The 22,895-nt window shown below is 35.4% G+C and overlaps 1 protein-coding gene across 13 annotated transcripts in view; it reads left to right on the top strand.

Annotated features, from left to right (window-relative positions):
• Positions 1–22,895, top strand: part of NBEA (neurobeachin) — a 530,623-nt gene that overhangs the window by 277,833 nt on the left and 229,895 nt on the right. For all 13 annotated transcript variants that reach the window (XM_068930067.1, XM_068930069.1, XM_068930074.1 and 10 more), the window contains 3 exons: positions 1,378–1,442; positions 15,178–15,286; positions 18,855–19,021. In XM_068930067.1, the coding sequence (XP_068786168.1) occupies positions 1,378–1,442; positions 15,178–15,286; positions 18,855–19,021 (341 nt within the window). The remainder of the gene's footprint in view (positions 1–1,377; positions 1,443–15,177; positions 15,287–18,854; positions 19,022–22,895) is intronic.

Below are 22,895 nucleotides of genomic sequence, written 5' to 3'. Positions count from 1 at the left end.
ACCTATGTTTAGGCAATTGAATCCTTTCCTTCTTTGTCTATCAATCAGAATGACTTTGTGCTATACCAAGGAGACTTAATTGCTTCCAATTAGGCTTGCCTCAGTTACTGGATTTAGAAAAAAACAAAATCAGCAGCACTTAACGACGGATCTGATATAAGGATTTCCTAACCCACAAGCTAGTGGCATGAGTGCTGATACTCCATCTTTCCTAATCAAGATTTCTGATGAGTAATAGGTTAAGAATATGCTCATTATTTAGGTGTTTTAGAGTTTACCTGTCATAAATCCTGTCATGATTACAAGAATATGGTTACGTTTTTCAAAGATACGTGACTTGGCCAAATCTCCGAATTTCCATCTGCTCAGCAACAAGAAACATGCTGGTTAGTGACTAGTTTTCACAACTGTTCTTTGAAAAAAATTTGCTAACCCTGTGCAAAGCAGTTTTACTGCTCAAGCCAGGAAAAAAGCATTGGGAATTTCTGCCTGAATTTTTAGGCCTGGAAAAAGGAAGTGTAAAATAGAACAGTTCTGTAACTGAAACTCTCTCTACCCATTTTTGCTTATAGCCTGAAGACTTAGACTAGGAAATTTCTTTCTGAACTGTAAGCTAGCAAATATATTTTGATTTCTTCTGAGTGATCAAAAGGAAGGGCTTATTACACTTAAAGAAAAGTTGTAAGGAATTATCCCCAAAAAAGTTATCTTTACTTGCTGGAGAGATGTGCTGACGTTTTTTATCTCAACTGTCAAAAGCCTATTTGTGGGATAGAGGTGGTGGGGTGTATGGCAAAAAGCTGTTAATGATAGATTGAGCATTTTCTCTTTAATCCAGTGGTGTATGAAGTAAAAGCTGTTATCATTTAATATCTATTATATGGTTTAAATCAGTTTCAAAAGTTGATCTTGGAAATCTGTGTTAATATTAAAAGAATTTTAAAATCTCAATTTGTTATTAGCTACTATTTTTGTTTTCACTCAAAATGGAAAAAACAAAGTGTGAACTCAAGGGTGAATGGATGGTACACAAATTATTGCCTGCTTATACGTTCAAATGTAAACAGCGTAACAGTGGAGTAAAGTGATGAAGAAACTGATACCACCATACTTTGTTGCACCTAATATACTCAAGCAACAGTATGAAACAAGGTTTATTTACTCCAGACAAGGAGAATAAAGATTGCTTGAAGGGAGATATAGAAAACATGACTACCTAAAATTAATTTGAAAATCAGAATGAATTACAAAGGAAAGAACAGCATTAAATTAAGAAGTTCAAGCTAAATTCAAGCTCCTTAGGCGTTGGCCTGGTTGCTTTCAGAAACTCTGTTTAAAATCCTTGATTTTTGATCATGTTATGTTTTATCTTCTTAGGAATGGCAAAATTCTATTCAGAAGAATGCAGGACTTGCATTTATTGAGCTCATCAATGAAGGAAGGTAATTAATTTTAAAGCTTTTGAACAAGTAGTCATTTTGCATTTTATTCCATTGGGTGATAATACTTCCTCACCATCTGTTCCAAAAAGATTGTGAAAAGGCCATTTTAATTAAGATATTTATTGTTTAGGTGCTTTGTGTAACAAATATTTAACTTGGAAATGTATAAATTCTTAAATTTTTGTTTATCAACAAAAGAAAATAAAGCCCCTGTGAGCTGTATATGGGTCTGGGTTTATTTGAGAGTTGAACCACCATCTTACTGAGCAGCAAGGTTGTTTTACCCAGAGAGTCTAGGGAACCCAATCTGTAAATCCATCTGCTGCTCCATCTGTTTTAGGAGCACAGCATTCATTGTACAGATGCCCTTCTTTATACTATCAGTTCGTAAGGAATTGTTTTATCTAGAATTTCTGGTCCAATTTAAGTCTTGTGTAACACACAAAATCACATTTAATAAGAGCTGCCTTACTTTTGCCAATTCTTAAGATGCTTTATTATCAATCCTCAAGTAATTTTAATGCTGTATCTATTTATATCTTCTACTTTGTGCAATGTTTGTCAGTACTTTCAGCCAGATAGCTGGGCAATAATGGGGCACTCTTTGCCCTTGCTGGTAATGGAATGCCAAAGACAAATATAGCCACTCGTGTCATGTGTGTCAATTTTATTGGCCAGGAAATTAGATCCATTTAAATCTAGATTTCTTGATATGTGCAGTTGAATAAAAATATTCATAGTAATATGCCCATTGAAGAGATTTTGTTGTTTTATGTGTGATTTATTTTTTTACTGAAGGTATGTCGTTGCCAATACTGAAATACCAAATCTTCTATTGTTGAAATGGTCTCTTTATTACAATAGCATATTTTTTTGTCTAGCTGTTATTTCAGTGGTGAAGCCGTGCATTCATTTCAAAAGAAGACTGGAAAACATCAGAGAATAGGAATATAGGAACATCTGGCAAATAGGAATCTGATACCTTTGTATCAGATTTTTGGTTGAAGCAAATTCCCTTAGATTCATTGCAGGCACTGAAATTACATTACAATATACCAGTTGGAAGTGTAGCCCTTTTAATTGGAAGTTCTGCTTGCTACGAAGTAGTGTATGAGTTTACACAATAATAGGGCTCATCTAAGTAGGTCATCTACTGCGCATTATTATACAATGAATATTGCACAGTAATAAACTGAGTAATTATAGTAAGCTCATGTTTTTGGATGGTAATATGGAAACCTGTTCTGCCACTTCTTATTTTCTCAATTTTTTTTTTTTTGAAGTGGAAAATTCTCACAAACTATTTTTGCTTACAGTAGCATTGGATAGTAAGAGCAAATATTATTGCATGTTGAAGAAATGCTTATTTTTAACAAATGTCATATCGGCATGTTTTTAGCTCTCAAGTATTAAGATATCAGTAGATTCCCTACTCCCTCTAGCAATAACTTTTCAAAAGGTGGTAATACTTAAGAACTGCTGCTTAAATCCAGTCAAATGAATGCCTAATCAAACTGCCCTTAAATACATGTTCCTCTGTATACTTTTGTCATAAACATGTCTTAGAATAAGCGTGTGCTCATTACTAGAATATTTGCTGTTGTTTACTATCAGCCTATCCATTTTTAATTTATCCTTTTGGGGATAAAGATAACAATCCTTTAAGTGGAAATTGTTATAAATACTTATTCTACTTAATAGGTAAACTTGTGAATGCAATTCATCAATCATAGCTAGAGAATGCAATTGTGCAGTTGTCAACAATTAACAGGACATAAACAGTTGATGAATGTGCAGCTGAATTAAAGTGCTCCCTAGGATAACCTGAAATTATAAACTGGATCATTTAAAGGAATCTAACAAAGGATCTTTATAATTAAAACAAAGCAGGGTTAATGGGATGTAAAATTGCATATAATCACTGTGCAATAATGATTGAATTTTAAATTATTAAAAGCAAAATGAAGACTAAGAATATTTTGAAGGATTTTATGGATAAGAATTTGAGAGATAGTAATAAATCAACAGTTTTAAGCAAGCTTTTTCGTTTGGGGGGAGATTAGATGGGATTAGATGTTATATAGTGGATCATAATTTTTGATATTTTCAGTTACACATCTGTCTTTTTTAATATATGAATGTTATTAGGAGATTTTGGGGGTATCTTAATTTTTTGTTTCTGCATTAAAGTATTTGAGTGCCTTTCTGATCATTGACTTTATTAGATATGTTCAGAAAGAAAATATTTCAGTTTAGTTATATTTAAAGCCACATAATATCTTTGTTCCTATCACTTTAATAAGTTTTCATTTTAAATCAGTTGATTTATTGTGTTTATTTCTATTTTTACTCATCTTAGATCATGTTTTGCTAGGAAGGTCTAAATGACACAGAATTGTAAGAATGAGAGCACACATACTCTGCTGGAGTTTTCTAAAAATAGGAATTTGGGAAAGGAAGAGAGCTGGAATACCTAAATTTAATCCTGAATTTGTTCTTAACTGTCTGTGAGTTTAAAAAGTTACCTCTATATCAGGTTTTCTCATCTATAAAGTAAAGAAATTAATTGCTTATATAAAAGCGTTGTGATAAAAGTGGAGTATAACGCGAAGATGAAGATACATTATATAATTACTAAATTTTATGAAAAAAATCTATTATAACAATTTTTAGTATAACAAGAGCATCTGGCTATAGATTCAAATTAGTATTTTAAAAGAAGATATATCCAAAGATATTTTATTTGGGAGTGGAGAATAACATTGTCAATAATAAACTTAAGGGGTTTACAGAGACATTCTGCTTATGATCTTGAACTTTATACTTCTTTTTAATTAGTCTCATGCTATGAATATCTGGTGTTGAGGGTATCACACATGTCAAGAGCTCCATTGATAGCAACTTAATTAGGATTTCAGATTTACGTTTTGGTGTACACGGAAGTAGGCTTCTTAAGAGCTAGACATATCTACAGTGTTGGCTGTGTAAGGGAATGTTAAAAGAGCTCTTTAGGAATGATGTGGGAGGGAGACTATTATCCACAATTAAGTGAGGTAGTGATGGGGAAGGTCAAAAGCAAAGGGTACAGGGTAGTGAGAACAGGAGAGAGAAAACAAGAACACTCAGCTCAGCTGAATATGTACACAGATGCCTGCAGCCTGAGAAACAACCACGAGGAACATGCACATGTGCTCCATGTGCGATCACTAAAATACAAATATCATTGGAATAAATAAGATTTGCTCAGATAGCCTGCATGACTGAGTGCTGTGATGAACAGGTACAAGTTCTTCAGAAAAGGACAGGCAGGGAAAGTGAAGAGGGAGTATTGCCCTCTTTGGGAAGGAGCAGCTTAGGTCTGTGAAGCTCTTCAGTGGAACTCTAGACAGTCTGGCAGATAGTTTATGGGTATGGATGAGAGGAGAGACCAATAAGGGTGACAAAATGGTGAGAGTTGGTTGCAGACCACCTAATCAGGGTGATGGAAAGAAAGAAGCATTCTTTAAAAAACTTGATGAAGTCTCTGCATCAGAAACCCTAGTTCTCATGGGGGACTTTAGCCTTCCTGACATCTGCTGGGTGTGCAACAAGGCAGGATGCATGCAGTCAAGATGATTTCTGGAGGGTGTTTGGGATAACTTTTGATACAGGATAGACCAACAGGGGTGACACATAGCTGAATCTGCTATTCACTAAAAAGGAAGTGTTGTTTTAGGATGTGGTAAGTAACGGCAGCCTTGGCTATAGTGACCATGAAATAGTGGAGTTCAAGATCCTGAAGAGGTAAGGAAGGAGAGTAACAGAGTACAGACTGTAGGAGAATAGTTTTCAATTTATTTGGGAAATTGATAGATGGGATCACATTGGAGACAGCTTTGAAGATTAAAGGAGCTCAGAAAAGCTAGCAGACCTGTAAAGACAGCATGCTCCAAGCACAAGAATGGATCATTCTACTACTCAAAGAAAAGGTAGATATGTCAGGAGACTGGTTTGGCTAATCAGGGAACTTATGGTGGAGCTCCAATGCAAAAAGAAAGTATGCAGGAGATGGGAGCAGGAAGAGGCTAGTAAGGATGAATTTAGAAACATTGCCTGGGTATGGTAGGGATGGTGTCAGGAAGGCCAAGGCTCAAGTGCAGTTGAGACTTGGAAGAGCCATCAAGGGCAACAAGAAGAGCTTCTGCCACTTCGTTAGTAGTAAAAGGCTGAACAAGGAAAAACGTGGGCCTGTTGCTGGTTGGGGTGTATGATGTAGTGACAAATAAGGCTGATGTACTCAATGACTTCTTTGTCTCAGTCTTCACCTACAAGATCTCTGAAGCCTACAAGATCTGCTTAGTGAAAGTGTTCAAGAGGAGAATTACCAGCAGTGGATGAAGACTGAGTCAGGTCTAACATGAGAGAACTTGACCCATACAAGTCTGTTGTACGTGGTAGGGTGCCTCGGTGGTACTGAAAGTCCTTGCAAGGCTGTTGTCTTTGCCAGTCTTCTCTCTGTCATCTCTGAAGGGTCATGGAGATTGAGGAAGGTCACTGATGCCTGGAGAAAAGCAAATGTCACTCCCATCTTCAAAAAAATTCAAAAAAGCTAGGGTGCTATAGGCTAGTCAGCCTCACTTCTGTCCCTGGGAAAATCATGGAGCAAGTCCTTTTGGAACACACTTCTGGCCATGTAAAGTAGAAGGTGGTGACTAAGAACAGTCAGCATAGATTTACCATGCCAGACCAACCTTATTGCCTTCTATGACAAAATCGCTAGATTTTTAGACAAGGGAGAACAGTGGTATCATTTACCTTCGTATTGGCAGGGCTTCCACACTCTCTACCACAACATCCATGTATCAATGTTAGAATACTACAGCCTGTATGGGTGGACAACTAGATGGGTAGAAAACTTGCTAGATGATTGGGTTCAAAGGGTCAGGTTAATGGGTCATACTGTACCTGGAAGACTGTGACAAGTGGAAAACCATGAAGGTTTACCTGTCTAAGAGACAGATGTTACAGATACTATCTTTCAGAATTGGATTACTATTCTCAATTCACTTCCGTTTCATTCCCCCTTTACGTTTTCACTACATTCACCTATGAAAAGAGATGGCCTTGTTGCTTCATTTAAAGTAGTTTCCTTAAATTACAGAATTTCCTCATTTTGAATAGCAGGAGTAGTCTGATCAGAAGCTAAATTTGAGGAAGTACAAGATCACATTTCATTTAAAATCCAAAATTGTAGGCTTTGTTTCTGTAATTCTGTCTCTACATCTAAGTCCAATTTCTGCTTTTAGCCATAAAAATAGATACTTTCGTATATCCGCCTACCTAGACCTCCAAATAGCCTTAAGAGTCACAGGCGCCTTCATTTTTTTAACCGTGGTGTTTTGAGAGTGTTCACTAATTTCCTGGAAAGAGTAGCAGAATGTTTAAACAGACTGAAATTTTGTTTTTGTTTAAATGTAGATGCATTGCTTATTAAGTCATCAACTAGGGCTGTTGGTTAACTGCAGGAAATTTTCTTTTTGAAATCCTGTGTTGCAGTTTGGCAAGAGGTTCTGATATGTTTTGTTTGTGGTAAATGAGCTCAGAGTTATTATTCTCTCTCTGTAGTATTTAAATGTTCAGGCCCTTTGCTGGAAGGTATATCTATGGTGCTGTTCTCCATGTTTGATTTATGACATGTGCATGTGCAGTTGGATCCCTAGATCCAACTATTGGATCCCTAGATCCTTGGAGAACTTGTTTGGCTCTTAGACCCAAGCATACATGAACTAAGTATGCTGTTCCTGGTTCCTGTTTTGGCAATGATCTTGATCACAGGAACCTTGAGGTCAGAATGCAGAGCTCACCTAAACCATCCAGAAATGCAAAATATGTGGTCTTGAGACATCATGGATATTATTTAGCTGTGAGCTACCAGAACAGCTTGCCAAGCATTCCTGTCTGACATGCAAAATCCAATATATGCAAATCTTGACAGAAGGTATCATTCAGTAAGCAGTAGCACTGAGATACAATATATAAATAAGAACAACAGTGTTTGATCATTCTCTCTTTGACAGATGTAGCCAAATGCTGTTGTATTGTCACCTTCACCAAGTATAATTTGTGACTGGAAGAATCTTTTATCAACCGTGAATGGATCATTTTATAGAAAACCATCCTAAATGTCACCTTCCATCAATAGAGGATTCCTGTCATAAATATTTTTGTCAAACTGCTCCAGCTGAATCATGAACTTGAGGTCCCTATCAGATGTGCTTTTTTCTAATCTCCTGCAAGTTCTTTACTGCAAGTGTCCTTGCCTCACCTCCAGACTAATATTCGGTTTATTTTGGACAAAACATGCATTGCTATAACCATCTGTCTACCTGTAAGGTTAGTACAGCCCAGTTCTTAGATCTGTTACAGGTTTTCAGACACCCTCTCACCTTCTAGCCTTGTCTGGTCAGGTTATATCTCAAAGCTGAGGCTGATTCTGAGATGCAGGCCAGTGGATATAATAACTGATGAACCTGGATGTTTACTGGGTGAGCACTATTTCAAAGTGATAGTTTTCCTCTGGATTTAGAAAGTTCTTAGGCAAAATAGGAACTCTTTATTAGGAATTGAATAAATTCTTTGTAGTCAACTTTGGGTTTCACTGAGTCTGTTATAGCTTCTGTGGCACTTCTGAAGCATTTGCAGATACCTTCCATAAAGTTTATCTTGCCAGTGTGTTCATATTGTACTGCAGTAGCTCGTCTTTTTGTGCTGTACTTTCAAAATTTTCTTTAGTAAATTATTCATCACTGCCCTTTTGCCAGAAATCTTGTGCTAGACATTACCTTCCAAAGTTTATGGGAACTTTCTTTGAAAGCATTTATAGCAGCACCTCCTCTTGTAGAACTTGAAGCTCTTCAGGTCACACCAGTGCATCCCATTCATAGGTACAAAGTGCAACAATAGGTTTCATTTCTTATCAATGCCATTAATAACTGTAAAAACAGGTGAAAAAGTGGAAAATTTCCAGGCTCCTTCTTGGAAAAAACTTAGCTGTGGGCATCTGATGAAAGTAAGTCAGAGAAGCATCTGTTTCCCTGGACATATGATTTGGCAGGACTTCAGGAATGAGTAGAGGAAGCAAGATCTCAGCTAAATTATAACAAATGTTCATTTTGTAATCTGTTTTGAAAGCTGCTGCTTGGGAATGATCTGCTTTTTTAGATTATCTCAAGCGACAGAAAGATTGAGCAGTATAACCACAATTGTTTTATCTAGTAATATAACAGTTACGAGCCCTCTTTATCTGTATGGGAGATTGTTAATAGGAAGAACTGACTACAAGATAGCAAAGTCAGATAAGGCTAGTTAGTGAGACAGGAGTTTTAATCCTTCAGTTTTGATAGGAGGACAAATAGCATTGCTTGTCACAACTGATCCCAACCCGCATCTAAATGTATTGTGTTAAGTGTTTTATGCTTTTTTACATATTTCCAAACTAATCTGGGGATAGTCTTACCGCTACCTCTATTTCCAAGATTCGAAAAAAAATTGTCCAAGGCTCTGGCTTCTTACCTGTGGAAACCAAGTCTAACCTTTTTAAAACCCTGAAACACACACAGGCTTTTGATGCTTTTTCACAACTTCCCTTAAACAGTAAGCACTCTAGACTTTAAAAGTAACTCTATCGAGGACAGCATTCAGAAAAGAAAGCTACATGGACTTAAAATCACTCTTTACCTACTCCTAAATAATATTGGCAGATAAGTCATTTTTATGAATCAGCAAGTCCTGAGACATACTGTCACCCAGTCTGCTCTCACTCCTACATCTGATGTTCTTGAATTTTTAGGTGAGGGAGAATCTGCTCCGTACACTTATTCTTACAGATACTTCAGCCCTGTCATGTTTCTTTCAGAGCAGCGGCATATCTTAATTCTGTTTTTTTGTTTGCATTTTCCATATGTTCAGCTGGAAACTTCATGCCTGTCTGTATAGAAAACTCATTTCTCTGTACAAGTATACCGGAATTTGAGCACCTGAGTGATCTCAGACTGCTTTATTGGTGGATTCCTTACTGAATGTCCTTTGAATAGGACTAAAAACATGTCAAGCCTATTTCTTAAGGGAGCTTTAACTGTGAGTCACAAATATGTGGGCATTTAATAGAAATGAAGTCTGTCTTGGTAGAGAGAAATTGTAAGTTACCAAATAAGTGTTTCATCTCTACCTTATGTTGTAAAATTGCAGCTGAAAGAGGTAAGAGTTTTGCTGATCATCAGCACCTGACTGAGATCAGCTCAGCTGGGGAAGGTCATAGCAGCACACCTGGCTTCCAACTCTGGTAGGAGTTTCAGTGGTGCAGCTACAGCAGTTGTCACATATGGTCAAGCTAAAAGTCTTTCTAGACCAGTATGTTGTCTCTTTTGGTCAATCACAAATGACTAGAAAACAGTATAAAAATTAGAGCAAGCCTGTGGTGATGCTTCTCAGACAACTCCCTGGTCCTGCAGGAGTACAACTTGTGTAGAGATTAATAAGCATGACCAGAAGGCCAGATTCATCACTGTCTCAATGTCAGTCCGTCTGCTAAGTCTTTTGGGGGTGATGCTTGCTAAGTCAGGATGAGCCTTTACAAAGGTGAGTGAGAACAGTGGGTATGTTTTAGTCACAAGAAATGTTTGATTTTTCAGTGAGAAGGAGATCTCACTAATGACTGTATGTTTTATTTCCAAAGGAGAATAAAAATGATACTCTTTCAAATTTCAGATCTTCCTCCTGTTTAGCAAATATATATGCATTTTTGTGCAAGCATCCTCTTACTTCGATTGGTTCACTCCAATGCAGGATGATTGTTTAGGAAAGGTGCAGAGAACAGACTTTTCCCCAATAGGGAGTGTTCTGAAAAACTTGCAGATGGGTCACATAGTTGGGCAGATGATTGGAATACCAACCAGGATAAACTGGATGGGTTTCAGACCTGGATTACTGTAAATATTATATAATATAATATGTTATGTAAATGTTATATAACAGTGTGAAACATGGTTCACGTTCTTGAGAGAAACTATTGGTTCATCATTTGGAAATGCCTGAGGATGTGAAAGACCAGTCTATCATTGGCATGTTTGTGTGCAGAATCATAGAATATAGGACTGTTCAAAAGGAAAATGCTATTCTAGAATTGCATCAGAAAAGGCATTTCCATTGAGATAAGAAGCATTATTGTTACTGTGCAAATACTGGTGAGAACTTGTCTAGAATGCTGCTGACAGTTTTGGCACATTTGTTACTTATGTCACACAGTTTGAATTCGCCTTTAAAGACCCACAAGGCAATATTTTTTCTGATTATTCTAGCATAAAAGAAAAGTTAAAGAGATCTGGTTTATTTAGCCTGGTAAAATGGGGGTTGAGATGGAATATTAGAAGGTCAACAGAAGGAACAAGAATTATGTAAGCCTAAGGGCACCATTGGCATAAAAATGAAGCAGTAAATGCTACTGAAGGATACGTTTGAATTAGAAAGTAAAGGAAAGTTTTTAACCTTCGGAGGTTTTGGAATGACCTTCCAAAGCTGTGCTGGAGGCTAGAATCTCGATCACGTTTTTGTAAGCTGACTATATGTTTCATGAGCTAAATTTCACGATAATACTTGTAATAAACTGAAGATAGTTTCTGAAATAGTTTGTGTGATGTAGTTGTACGTTGTAGTGAAAGAGTGAAGTTACTTACCTAGAAGTCTTTGTTCCTATCTCTTATTTGCAGTGCATGAAGGCAGACTCTTTTGATGTATTGACAGCCTTTGATGCTACTGAGTGTGAGATTTTTCCTGGTATACGATCCTTTCTAAATTATTTTCACTGTTTTTCCTATGAGAATCCACAGGATAGTGAGCACTTGTTCTAAGGCCAAAAAAATCTAAGGTTTTGTTGTTTCTGGTTTTTATTTTTTTTAAATCTTGTGCAATGTATGTGATTGAGTTAATAAGAATGTATTGAAATGATGATGACCTTACTGTACATGTTCTCAGGTGAAACCCAGTTAGGACAACATGCTGAATTATGCTGTGTCTATATGATTTCAAGATTCAGAGTCAGCTGGACATAATTTAATCCAGATATAACAGTAGTTATAATAACACTTTAGCCATCTTTTGCTTAGTAGAATGCATGTTGAGGCTACCGGATAACTTCATATTAGAAGCAAAAGTCAGTAACAAAGAATTAGATTTTTAAATAGAATTTTTAAATTTGAAAAGGTAACAGTTTTTCTTAAACAAATATACCAATATCTGGCATGTAGACAAGTTCATTTACAAAAAACCTCAAAAAAATTTATTTTGCTGACCTTGTGGTAGCTGCCTTTCCTTTCAAAGTTAAGAGAACACATTTAACTGCTTTAATGTATTATGCTTCTTTGTTTGGATGCAGGCAAGATTTGTAAATGATGGCCTACATTTTAAATAAAACTTCTCTTGTTTTAAAGTTTATCTTTCTGGATTCTAAGACTAGTTTAATTCTTAAGAGTCTTCTAGAAGCAAAAACATATTTTACCTGTTCTTTGAAGTTCTATCTCAGGTGCTTGTGCATAATATATCCTTTATTAGTACTTGTTGTTATAATATTGTTTAATGCTTATACGGCATTAATAAATAGTAGCCTACTTTGCCATAATCCCAATGTGCTAACCAGCATGCAAACAGATTTTTACCCTTTTCTTGGGGAAAAAAAAAAAAACATGCAGTCAGTGATGGAGATATGAGAGTGCCTGAAATAAGTGTCTAGACAGAGTTAAAGTAATATTGAGATATTCCATAGATCAGATTTTTTGACAGAAAATAAATGGAAAAGAACAGCTATGTCTGTAGTTTTAAATAATGCCAAATAGCCTGAACTGGCCTACGTTCATACAGTTTAGGGTCACTCCTGCTAGAGCAGAGCATCTGCATCCATCCTGCATAGCAGGTCTTCCCTGGAACTGACACAGTACCTCTTTCACCCTAGGATGTCATTACTATTTTGTCTGTTTAGATCAGGGTTCATGGAATAACAAGGGTTGCTTTTTACCCATTAGAATGATATGTTCTATATTTGCTGGGGCATGGCAACATGTGTTCTTGGAGAGAAGTTAAGTTGACTAGGTCTCATCCATGCGCCTTCAGTCAACTGTCTCTAGAACCATGTTGAGACATTTTCAGGATGGGAGAGCAGTCAAAAAAATGAGCAAGGAGCAAACTAATGATTTGAGTGCTGTGGACAGTCAGGATAGAGGCATGGGTGCTGAGGCATATTCCATGGTCCCCTAATATTTATCATTTCCTTGACTTGGGAACTTTGGTCCCTGAAGACTTGCAGTGTTTCAAGGTTACCTAAAAATCTGTCTCAGTTTCCTTAATGTGCTGTCTGAAAGCTACAGCAACTCCAAAGTTGTTTCAGGAACGGATCAGGCCTCTCACCATCTGAAACAGAAAGGTCCATCAGAGGGGTGGGAGAGACAGCTGGGGTTGCCAGCAGTTTCAGCCATCTGATTTAAATCAGCTGCTGCATGACTATAAAAGTTCTCATTCTCTGTAAAGCAGCCAGAGACTAGTGTTGTCAGATTTTTTTTTTTTTATTTTCTCCCTGACTATTGGCAAGGGATTGATTTATGACTTGTGGAAATTAACATTCTCTAGCAATCTATTTGAAGTGCCCTTTAGGTGTTTTAATGCATAAATGGGCACTCAGAGAACATGAAGAACACTTTTTAGTACAAGTAAGGTGACTAAGATGAAGATGGTGTGTATTTATCTTTGCCTGTTTGGGGACCAGCTCATGGACAAATGCAACTTAGATGGTTCTTTTTGAGGCTTACAAGCTGTGCCTAGGAGTCCCAGCTAATAATAATAAACCTAACAAATCCGAGTTAGTCTCTAACTTTTCTCACTAGCTTTTTGGTAGTGGAGAGTGTCTAAAGAAACCTATTTATTTTACCTGAAGCCATCCTGAACTGGAAAGCCTACTTAGACAAAAGCTGACTTAGAGACATTGAATTTGCCCTGTGCTCCATTTATTTACTTATTTATTTATTCAGGAAGAAAGGTCCAGCTGGTAGACACTTGAAATTTATCTGTGTGCTTAGTTTTGAAATCCTGTTTGCTTCGTGGTCATTAATGAAATGTGGAAAAATTCAAGAAGACCTGTGATGGAAAATTTTATTGCAGATATTAGATGTTCACTTCTAGCATTTTCTCATTTCAGAGAACTTGTTAAAGTCATGAATGCTCACTGCTAATCCATATCTAAATGCAATTCTGTGCTTACCTCTTAACAATAAAAATGTGAACCTTTAGCAGTAATGAAGAACTAAAGCGTATTTTCCAATACGGCAAATTAAAAAATAAAACTAAATTTTGAAGAGTACGATGCAGGAGACTTTAATCTTCCAGCCAAAAATTTGCCAAAAAATCTTCCTTTTCAAGAACAGTAGCAAAGGGTTAGATTTGAAAAGGCTTACTAAAAGCACGAATTTCCATTGTAAAACCTTGATCCACATTTGTTTATCTCTAAGCAGAGAAGGCCAAATTTATGCCCTGCTACCCCACACTTTTCCATATTAAACATTAGCTCAGAGTAATTTCCTTTCTTCACAGATGATAGAACACACCAAGGAAGGGAGGTTAGAAAACAGTTCAAGTCTTTCCCCCCTTACTGGTGTAAGGTCTAGAAATCAAAGTTTTCACTTCTCTCTAAGATCTGGTGCTCCTAAGCAGTAGACACCAACCTTAGGATGGGATTTGCTAGTAACTTCACACTCTTAATAAAAGAGTGTCTGAAATTAAGTATATTTTCCTGATGTTGCAAGAAGGAAAATCCCAGACTGTGTGCCCATTTGGCAGAAAGAGAAACGGTTCTTTGTGATGCTAAACAGGCCATCCTGTCAGATCTTTGCATCCTGAAGGATATCATTTCCTCCCTTCTGATAAGGAGAGCAAATCAGATGTGAATAAAGTGGGCAACCTTAGATATGGACTGTAGGGACAATCAAGTAGTTGATTCCATTCTTCCTGCCCAGCAAGGCAGCAGCGTTGTTAAAAACACGGTGTTGCTTTTTGCTGCAATTTTATTATGCATCTCACACTATTTGGAGGTCTGTTTTTTCAAGAGTCTTCAGTTAAGGTCTCTTACTGAAATGCTCAATCTCATTCCAATCTAAAATTACTTTTTCTGTTCCTTTTCAGTAAGGTTCTGTCTATTTCCGATGCCATAACGACTTGGAAACACGATGCACTTCTTTCACTCCAGTATTTAAAAACATATACAAAATATTTATATTATTTTGCAAATTTAATAGAATTTTATATTTTAGGTGCTCATGATTTTTTGAATATTTGGGGTAGAAATATTTATATTTAATGATATAATGCTATCGGTAAGAATTTAGGCAGTTGTCCAGATTGTTTAAAATGATGATACAGTATTCACGTTATGCTCATACTGAGATTGCTGTTAAAAAACCTACTGGAACTGCAATACTTCCATAAAGAATTTTCCCCTTTATACTAAAAAAGCTTGCTATTTCTTATTGATCTGCTTTATTTGTGATTTCACAAGTGCATACAATTTTGCATAAATTATATCTTTCATGTCAACTGATTTGTCAATTTCATTATGTTAGTTTCATGAATTTTCATTTTTTCCATTTTGAGCAAATTTACTGAAGTAGTTTATTTGAAGACAGTTGAATATAAAGGTTGATTTTGATTTTTCTTATTTTAGATTATTATGTCATGCAATGAAAGACCATATAGTGCGTGTTGCAAATGAAGCAGAATTTATTTTGAACCGACAAAGGGCTGAAGATGTCCACAAACATGCAGAGTTTGAGGTAAGCCTGAAAGCTGGTGTAGTCCTGCTTTTCTGTTTTCACTCAGTTGTCACCTAGACTGTAACTCCATACAATAAAGATTTTTTTTTTCCAAGAAAAAAATTTACATTGAAGGCATTTCAGAACTAGTTTTTAAAAGCTTTGGTAAATGTCAAACACAAGGAACTGGTTTAATTTCTCATCTCCTCTCTGAAATTCATGAAAATATTTACAGCTTGAAGAAATCCCTTAATCAGAATGTCAGCTAAACTGATATGGCAGACCGTTTAGCTTCACAAAGAGCTTTTCTCATTTATTGCAAATAGTAATGCAAATCACATTAGTAATTATTTTGCTGGATTTTATCAACAATATATATGAGTTTAGTAAAAAAGAAAAGCACTTAGTGCACCTAAGGCATTTCCTGAAAAATAAGCAATGTAGATGTTTTGTTAAAAAATAAAGGCATTGTTAGGATAATTTTGCTAGAACATTTTGTATTTTTGAGCTCTTTAGGACATTTATTGCTAAAGCATGTATTGAAACATGATATTATATGTCTTTGCTACTTGTTAAGAATCTTTAAATCCTGACAATGAGATTATATTTAAAATGTATGTTGTTTTTAAGTATTGGAAGAAGTAACCCTGCAGCTGGATGCAATAACCCTATAATGTACCTAATTCTTACTTCCAAAAGCATTCAAAATTTAACTGCTTTTTTCATCAGTAAGTGTTATAGCATATATTTCAAAATACCTTATTTGAAAAAGATACAAATTTACAAAAGCTATTTTTAAAACATTTGTTCTGTTCAATATTTAACAGGTTTTTGATTTTTTTTTTTTATAGGCTTAATTTTATTCTTGTTCAGAAAAGTAACAGTGATGGATTAAAGTTCAAATATCATTTTTGATGTGACTTTATCCAATATATTTTCGTGTTACAGTGTTTTTATGGTGTTTTTTACACAGCATTTCAGCATTAATGTTTGTTATCATTTCCAAATCGGCTTATGCTTGCACACATTTAGATATAAACAAGCACACACAGATGCACACACACTTGCACATATTTTAAAGCTCAAGTGACCTAACATTAGGATTAAGATAGACTGACTTAGTAGTCTTGATGATAATAAATAGCTGTATCAATTTATTCATCTGTCAGAACATGTCAACAAGCACCTGGTGGCTAGAAATGGGATCCAGTAATCTTAGTTTTGATGAGGTTTTTATCTCGTTGGAACAGCTCTCTCAAACGTACACTTTGATGTACTAGTTCTTGTGCTCCTTGACCTAGCTGAAAAGTATGAGACAGAGAGATATCTGTTGTCATTTTGAATACACATAACCTTTACTTCAATTTGTCAGGCCAGACAGCAGACACTTGTCATATGGGATTGCAACAACTTTATTACCAAGCATATACTGGATATTTTGAACTTAGATAAAATCACATTTACAATTAAGTGTGTGTCAGAGTGAAGTTTCATATTGCCTCAACAATAAATAACATTTGATATTTATCAGAGCATCACGCAGTAACCTGAGATGACAATAGAAGATTGAGTTATCTGCTCTTTGAAGAATACATTGAGGTATAAGATCTGTCAGAACTCTAGACAAAATGGGAATATTTAATTAACTTCCAGCTTCTGTTAGCAAATAGGATTTAGAATATTAACTAAATTCCCTAAAGGAATAATCTTAAGTCAATCTTATGGTCTGGTAAAGAAACCAACACATTTTTCAAATATGAAAATTTTCTTTATATTTGTCACATGAAAAAACTCAACTGCATCTTTAGGTGAATAAGATGAAACCTGCTAGTCAGAAGAAAATTATGAAATGTCGCCTGTATAAAATATGACTCTTAGATATACTTAACTAAGGTGATATCTAAAATCTGAAAGAATGTTTTATATATTGTCTCTAATAATCTTGGGTAAACAACTGAACATTTTATTATTCATCTTGCTTGAAAGTGGTAAGGACAAGGGTTTTCTGGTAGTTTTCTGCTGCATAATTGTAAATCTGTCAGTTTGTTTTAATAAGCTGTATCGGTATATGTTCTGTGTTTAGTACATGTTAATTGTTGCTCTCAGCAAGAAAAGTGAGTGGCTGTTTTATTTTTACCTTTTAAACTTTAATGGAATCATTATGGAAGCAATTATTTTGCCTAACTTGCATCAAGTTACTGTGGTGCCTGTGTAGTGGGGAGGCCATAGACCGGCATGTAAATTTTGTCCTGCAACTACAGTTACGGAGGGTGCAGGGGAGGTTCTTCCTAGTGTGGTAGCTTCACAGTTAACTTTCATTTTGTTAACCTTTGTAATTGTTCAGGAAGAAAAATAAAAATTTAATTTTACTGTCCAATGAGCTGGTGAAATATTAACCTCATTACCGAGGCAGATCATTGTACTAATTGGTGCTTCCCTGTACAAGAAGATAAATTGAAAAATGAATTAACCCTTTATGAATGAGTGTAATGATTCTTCTTTTCCACATAGATTACTGGAAATAATAGCTTTAACATAGTAGAAAGACCACGGTGCAAATCTTACCAGGTGTTGATGTGATATGTAGTTAAAAATATAGTGTGCAGATGTATGAAGAATAAACCTCAACCTAGTATGAGGTTAACTTAATTTTAGCCGCTCCTCTGAGTACTGGAATATGGTAGTCTATTTGGCATTGAGTGTTACCGCATTGGGTATTGGCTAAAGGTGTCAAATGATGCACAGTAATCTGTAGGTGCAAAAACATAGGTCTCTCTTTTAAAAAGTAATTTTAAAATGAGCTGTTAACATTATTTTGAGAATAATCTAGCTTTTGTAATGTATATTTTAGAAAATGATACGTATAATGGATTTATTTTAATTGCTATGACTGCATTTGCCTTATTTAGACATTTCAAAAGGATCTTTACTGGGAGGAGAAATTTAATTTGAGCTTCAAGTGGTTTTGAAAAAAGAACTGGAAAAATTGTATCATGCCAATTATACAAAAAGACTTATCAAAACTAACATATACTGTAGTGTTTTGACAATTTTAGAAAAAATTTACATGAAGGTCAATAGCCACAGCATTTATCTCTTAAAGAAACATGAAAATATTAAATCTTTTTCAGTGGAAGAGATGAGTGACTTTTTAAACATTAGGGTTTTTTAAAACTAGTATGCAAGTTGTGAACATTTTTCCTGTTGTGATACAAGACTGAAAATATGCCGCTTAATTTGATAATTAAAGGAGTTTCTTTCATATCCATAATAATACAATTATGAAATTGGTTATTAATTGTAGATCTTACAGAATTTTAAAAATGAAGCCAATATATATAATTGCAATTCTGTTGTCTTTGCCATTGATGTTTCAGTTTGTAAATGTTATAATCGAATGAGTACTCTTTTTCTGGATAATAACTAATAATAAAACCAATCCAGTTGAAGGGTATGTCTTAGTCCTCCTTTAAGTATTTTAATGAGCCTGTTGTTCTTGATATATATCAAGATTTTTAGCAAATAATTGTTTTAAGGCGATTCCTAACGAGCCTATCTTTTATAAAATAAATGTACTTTTCCTTTCTAGTCACAGTGCGCTCAATATGCTGCTGATAGAAGAGAGGAGGAAAAGATGTGTGATCATCTTATCAGTGCTGCTAAACATCGAGATCATGTTACAGCCAATCAGTTAAAACAGAAGATACTCAACATACTGACGAATAAGCACGGTGCCTGGGGAGCTGTCTCTCACAGGTAAGAGGCAAACATAAATTTTGTAATTTTTAAATGCAGTTTTCAAAGTTTAAGAGAGGCAGTCATTGCATAACTGAAATATGAATGCTAGAAGCTACTACTGCTAAAATGCTTTCTTATTCTGTTGTTAGTCTTTTCCTCACTTATCTATTTTTTGAAAAGACCTCTTTAGTAAAGATGCACAGATCAAAGTCCTTTATAGATTGCAGACATAATACTTTATCACATTTTAAATGAATTATAATAGATTATTTGTCAGTTATAATGCAGCCTTACTGTTTGTTTACCAGTAGTTTTGGGGGCTCCAGTATTCGGATCTTTCTGAGCTAAACAGTGTAGATGAGATAAAGAGTTTTCTATCTTAAATATTGACAGAGGAAAACTGAGATAAAGAACAAAGAGGCAAAATGACTTGTCGAGCATTATAGAGTAAGTTAGTGTTAGAATAACAAGCGGAAGCAGGTCACTTGAATCCTTGTCTAATGCTCTCTTCTGTATAAGTAATAAATTGGTAAGATCCACTGGTAAATCTTTACTCTGTTACAGCAAAACAGAAGTTAATACCAGCCATGCACAGTCAAACTTATATGCTTAATTCAAAAAAAAATTTAGATGTGTACTAAACAGCATGTTGCAGAGCTGAGCATAACCAAAGCGCATGCTTAATTCTGCGGGTACTCCTTGAAGAGAAGCATAGTTCTAAATATATAATTCTTACTGTATGTAAGTGGTAACATGGTAACTAAGGTTTTAATCAGAGCTATGTTGAAAACTTTTTAAAAATTTGTTCTGTTCAGCCTGGGGATGAAATTAAACATTTTCATATATCATATTAAAACAGAGCCTTGGTCTTCTGATTCACAAAAATAGCCAGGGGCTAAAGTGCTGACTCTCACATGGAAGACTCAAGCTCACATTGCTCTTTTCTTTCATTCAGAGCAAGGTCTTGAACCTGGGTCTGCCACGTGAGTGCCCTGTCTGCCAAAGTGGAGGCTGCCAAGTCTTTTTCTTGTGTTTGCATACTCAGCAATGAATATTTGCTTATTTATTTAAATGAAACAGCTAAAATAAGAGAGATTAAGGAAGAACTACTCACAAATATCCAATTTTTAATAGTTTTAATTTTCCATTCAAGTTAATGCTTCAAGTCAGGCAAGCAGAACAGAGTTCTGTTTTAGTTCTGAAAAATCTTTTCAGTGAAATCTTATTGACACTGAATATATTGATGCAGAATCTTTTCTACAGATAAATATTTCTATCAAAAATATTATTTGAGGGTAGTTTGGATATGTATCTAGGGCTTAAGCTCATTGGAAAAGATGTTGAGTAGTAAATTTGGCACAGAAGTAATAACGTTTAACAAATACCATTTATACTGCTCATTCTTTTTGTTATCCTGTCTAGTTGGCTCTTACAGTTATACAGAGTAAAAAATATATAATTTTTCATGTTCATCATCCTTATATCTTCCAGAGAAATCACTTTTTCCTATCTGGTGATGGAGGTATATTTTTTTTTAAGGTGGTAAAAAGCATAGAAGAAATTCAGTCTTTATGGAAATTCTGTAGTCTAACATCAGAGAGGTTCTGGTGGAAATTACGAAAATTACATTTAGAAGATTATGATTAGTTCAAAAACATCTTAGTTCATAATGGACACTCATGTTATGTTTAGTTGAGGCTTAAAGCTGTGTGTCTAGAGCATTGAACCTGATTCAAATATGTGCAAGTTTCAGTCCCTTTAATGTCTTCAAATTTTTGAATAATGCTGTTGCTCAAGTTCATGAATGGTTGGAGACACTTTACAGATGCAGGTCAGTTCCTGTCCTTTCACTGGTTACTAATTTTTGGAGGAGACCTTCTCTTCTTTGGGCTAGAAAACTTTCCTCTCCTATACATAGTATATATAGTATAGTAGAAAGGTCCTAAATGGCAACAGCTCACGACTGTAACTTATTCTGCACTGTAGTCCATGGTAGTTATCAATGGACCAGGAAGCAGCTTGACACCTGTGGCAAATCTGTCAGATTTCATATATGAAGCAAAATGCACTTTGATTTTACTCCTGTCATGCCACTTCCTCTGTGTGCCTGCTTCTCATTTACTTGCTCATTTACTTCTTTCCCGTTGTCACTCTCCACGTTAGATGCCCCCGTTGGCCTGGTTGTTTTTTAGCTGCATGTTGGCTATGGCTGATGCTTGACCAGAATTGGGAAAGGGGCAACAAAACAAGGTCTCCATGTATGGTTTTCACATTCACAGGAGCCGAATAGGAAGCAAATATCTTTGCGCCCCGGGCCCTACCATGTGTCACATGGCAGCTGTGTGATACAGCACACAAATGCACTGTCTGTTATGAGACTTAATGGGATATTCACACATTTGGATGGTAGTTGGAAAGGACTAGGATGGGAGCAGATAACAAGAAGATGCACAGTAAGAGACCATATGGACCGAGGTCCCTGATTCTCAGCGAGCAGATTCAAGACTTTCAAGTTCAAGAATTAGAGAAAGGGTTCAGAAACTACTGAAGCAAAGAAGGCAAAAACTTTAATTACGTAGTTTCCAATACTTTTTTATATGATGGAAAATAAAGTGGTTTCTAAAATTTACGTTCCTATTGTCTTGTTTAGCAAGAGATACATATTTGAGTCTCCATGTTTAATTTTCAAGGAACAGCTACAGTGTTAGCGATCTCCTTATAGACTGATGCATTACAGTTTGGGAGTTTTCTGTGCCCCAGAAGATAGAAGCCTAACTGGAATATACACACATTATTTTACTAAAAAATGATTTGTCACTCATATAGGCCTCTACACTACATCACTTCTGGCAGGAAGATTTTTTTTTTACAGTTCTGAATGCACACTGCTGACTTCCTCTCCGTGTCTTGAATCTGAAATGTTATGTTATTTCTTGGAAACTGTGAATTATGGAAATTGCTAACTGGCTGAGGAGGGGCAGGTGATGAACTGGGTAAATAGTTCATCATTAGTAAAATTTGGGCAATAGCAATGCCTTCTGATACCCAAAATAGATGAGATGGGTAAGAAACTTTTTTGAGAGTGGGTGTGATTCTTAAAAGTTTCTATGTTCTACCACATATACAATCCACAGCTACTGATTTAGTGATAATTGTAGTATATTGTACATATATGCATGTTTTTATTTATATCCTTGTGTTTATTTTTAAAGTAAAGAACAACTTTTAAGCACTTTAACACAGATCCTCTTGATATAAAATACTAAAATCTGATTTTTGTGAAATTTGACCCAGCTGTAGAGAATTTTTCCTTTTATTTGGAGTTCAATACAATGAATTTGTAAGCCTTCCCGCTTTTTTGTGTTGTTGTACATTACTGTTGTATTGCGTGTACTTTTTTTGCAGAAAACTACAACCAGCATTTACTATGCTTAATCTGTAGGTGCCACAATGTTCACTCTTTGTTCCTTTATTAAGAAACAAAAAACTACGTTGACTACTGCTAGCACTGCAAGTACTGGGAGGAAAACAAGCAATCTGATGAGTGCATTCTTACAGCATTTACCAGTTACAAACTTGGAATATCTTATCATAAGCTGTTACTGGAATGTTTGAAAAACAAGAATAATGTTGAGCTATATGAGTCAACAAAATACCATGTGAAACTTTCAATTCGAAGCAGTAACATAGAGCCTGGCCCTGCCCATGCACTTACTAATCTATACGCTTTGAGTTGGTCTGAGAACGTATTTATTCTTTAACCTCTCTCTCTAAATATGGCGAATAACACTGTTTTGAAAATCCTTTCTTTTATACTACTTAAGTGTTAACCTTCTTCTTCCCTTCACAAATTTTTTTCCTTTCACTTCTTAAAGTGAAAACCAAGTATGTT

Source organism: Struthio camelus, chromosome 1 (genome assembly GCF_040807025.1).
Source record: "Struthio camelus isolate bStrCam1 chromosome 1, bStrCam1.hap1, whole genome shotgun sequence".
NCBI lineage: Eukaryota > Metazoa > Chordata > Aves > Struthioniformes > Struthionidae > Struthio > Struthio camelus.
This window is presented reverse-complemented; position numbering and strand designations above follow the sequence as displayed.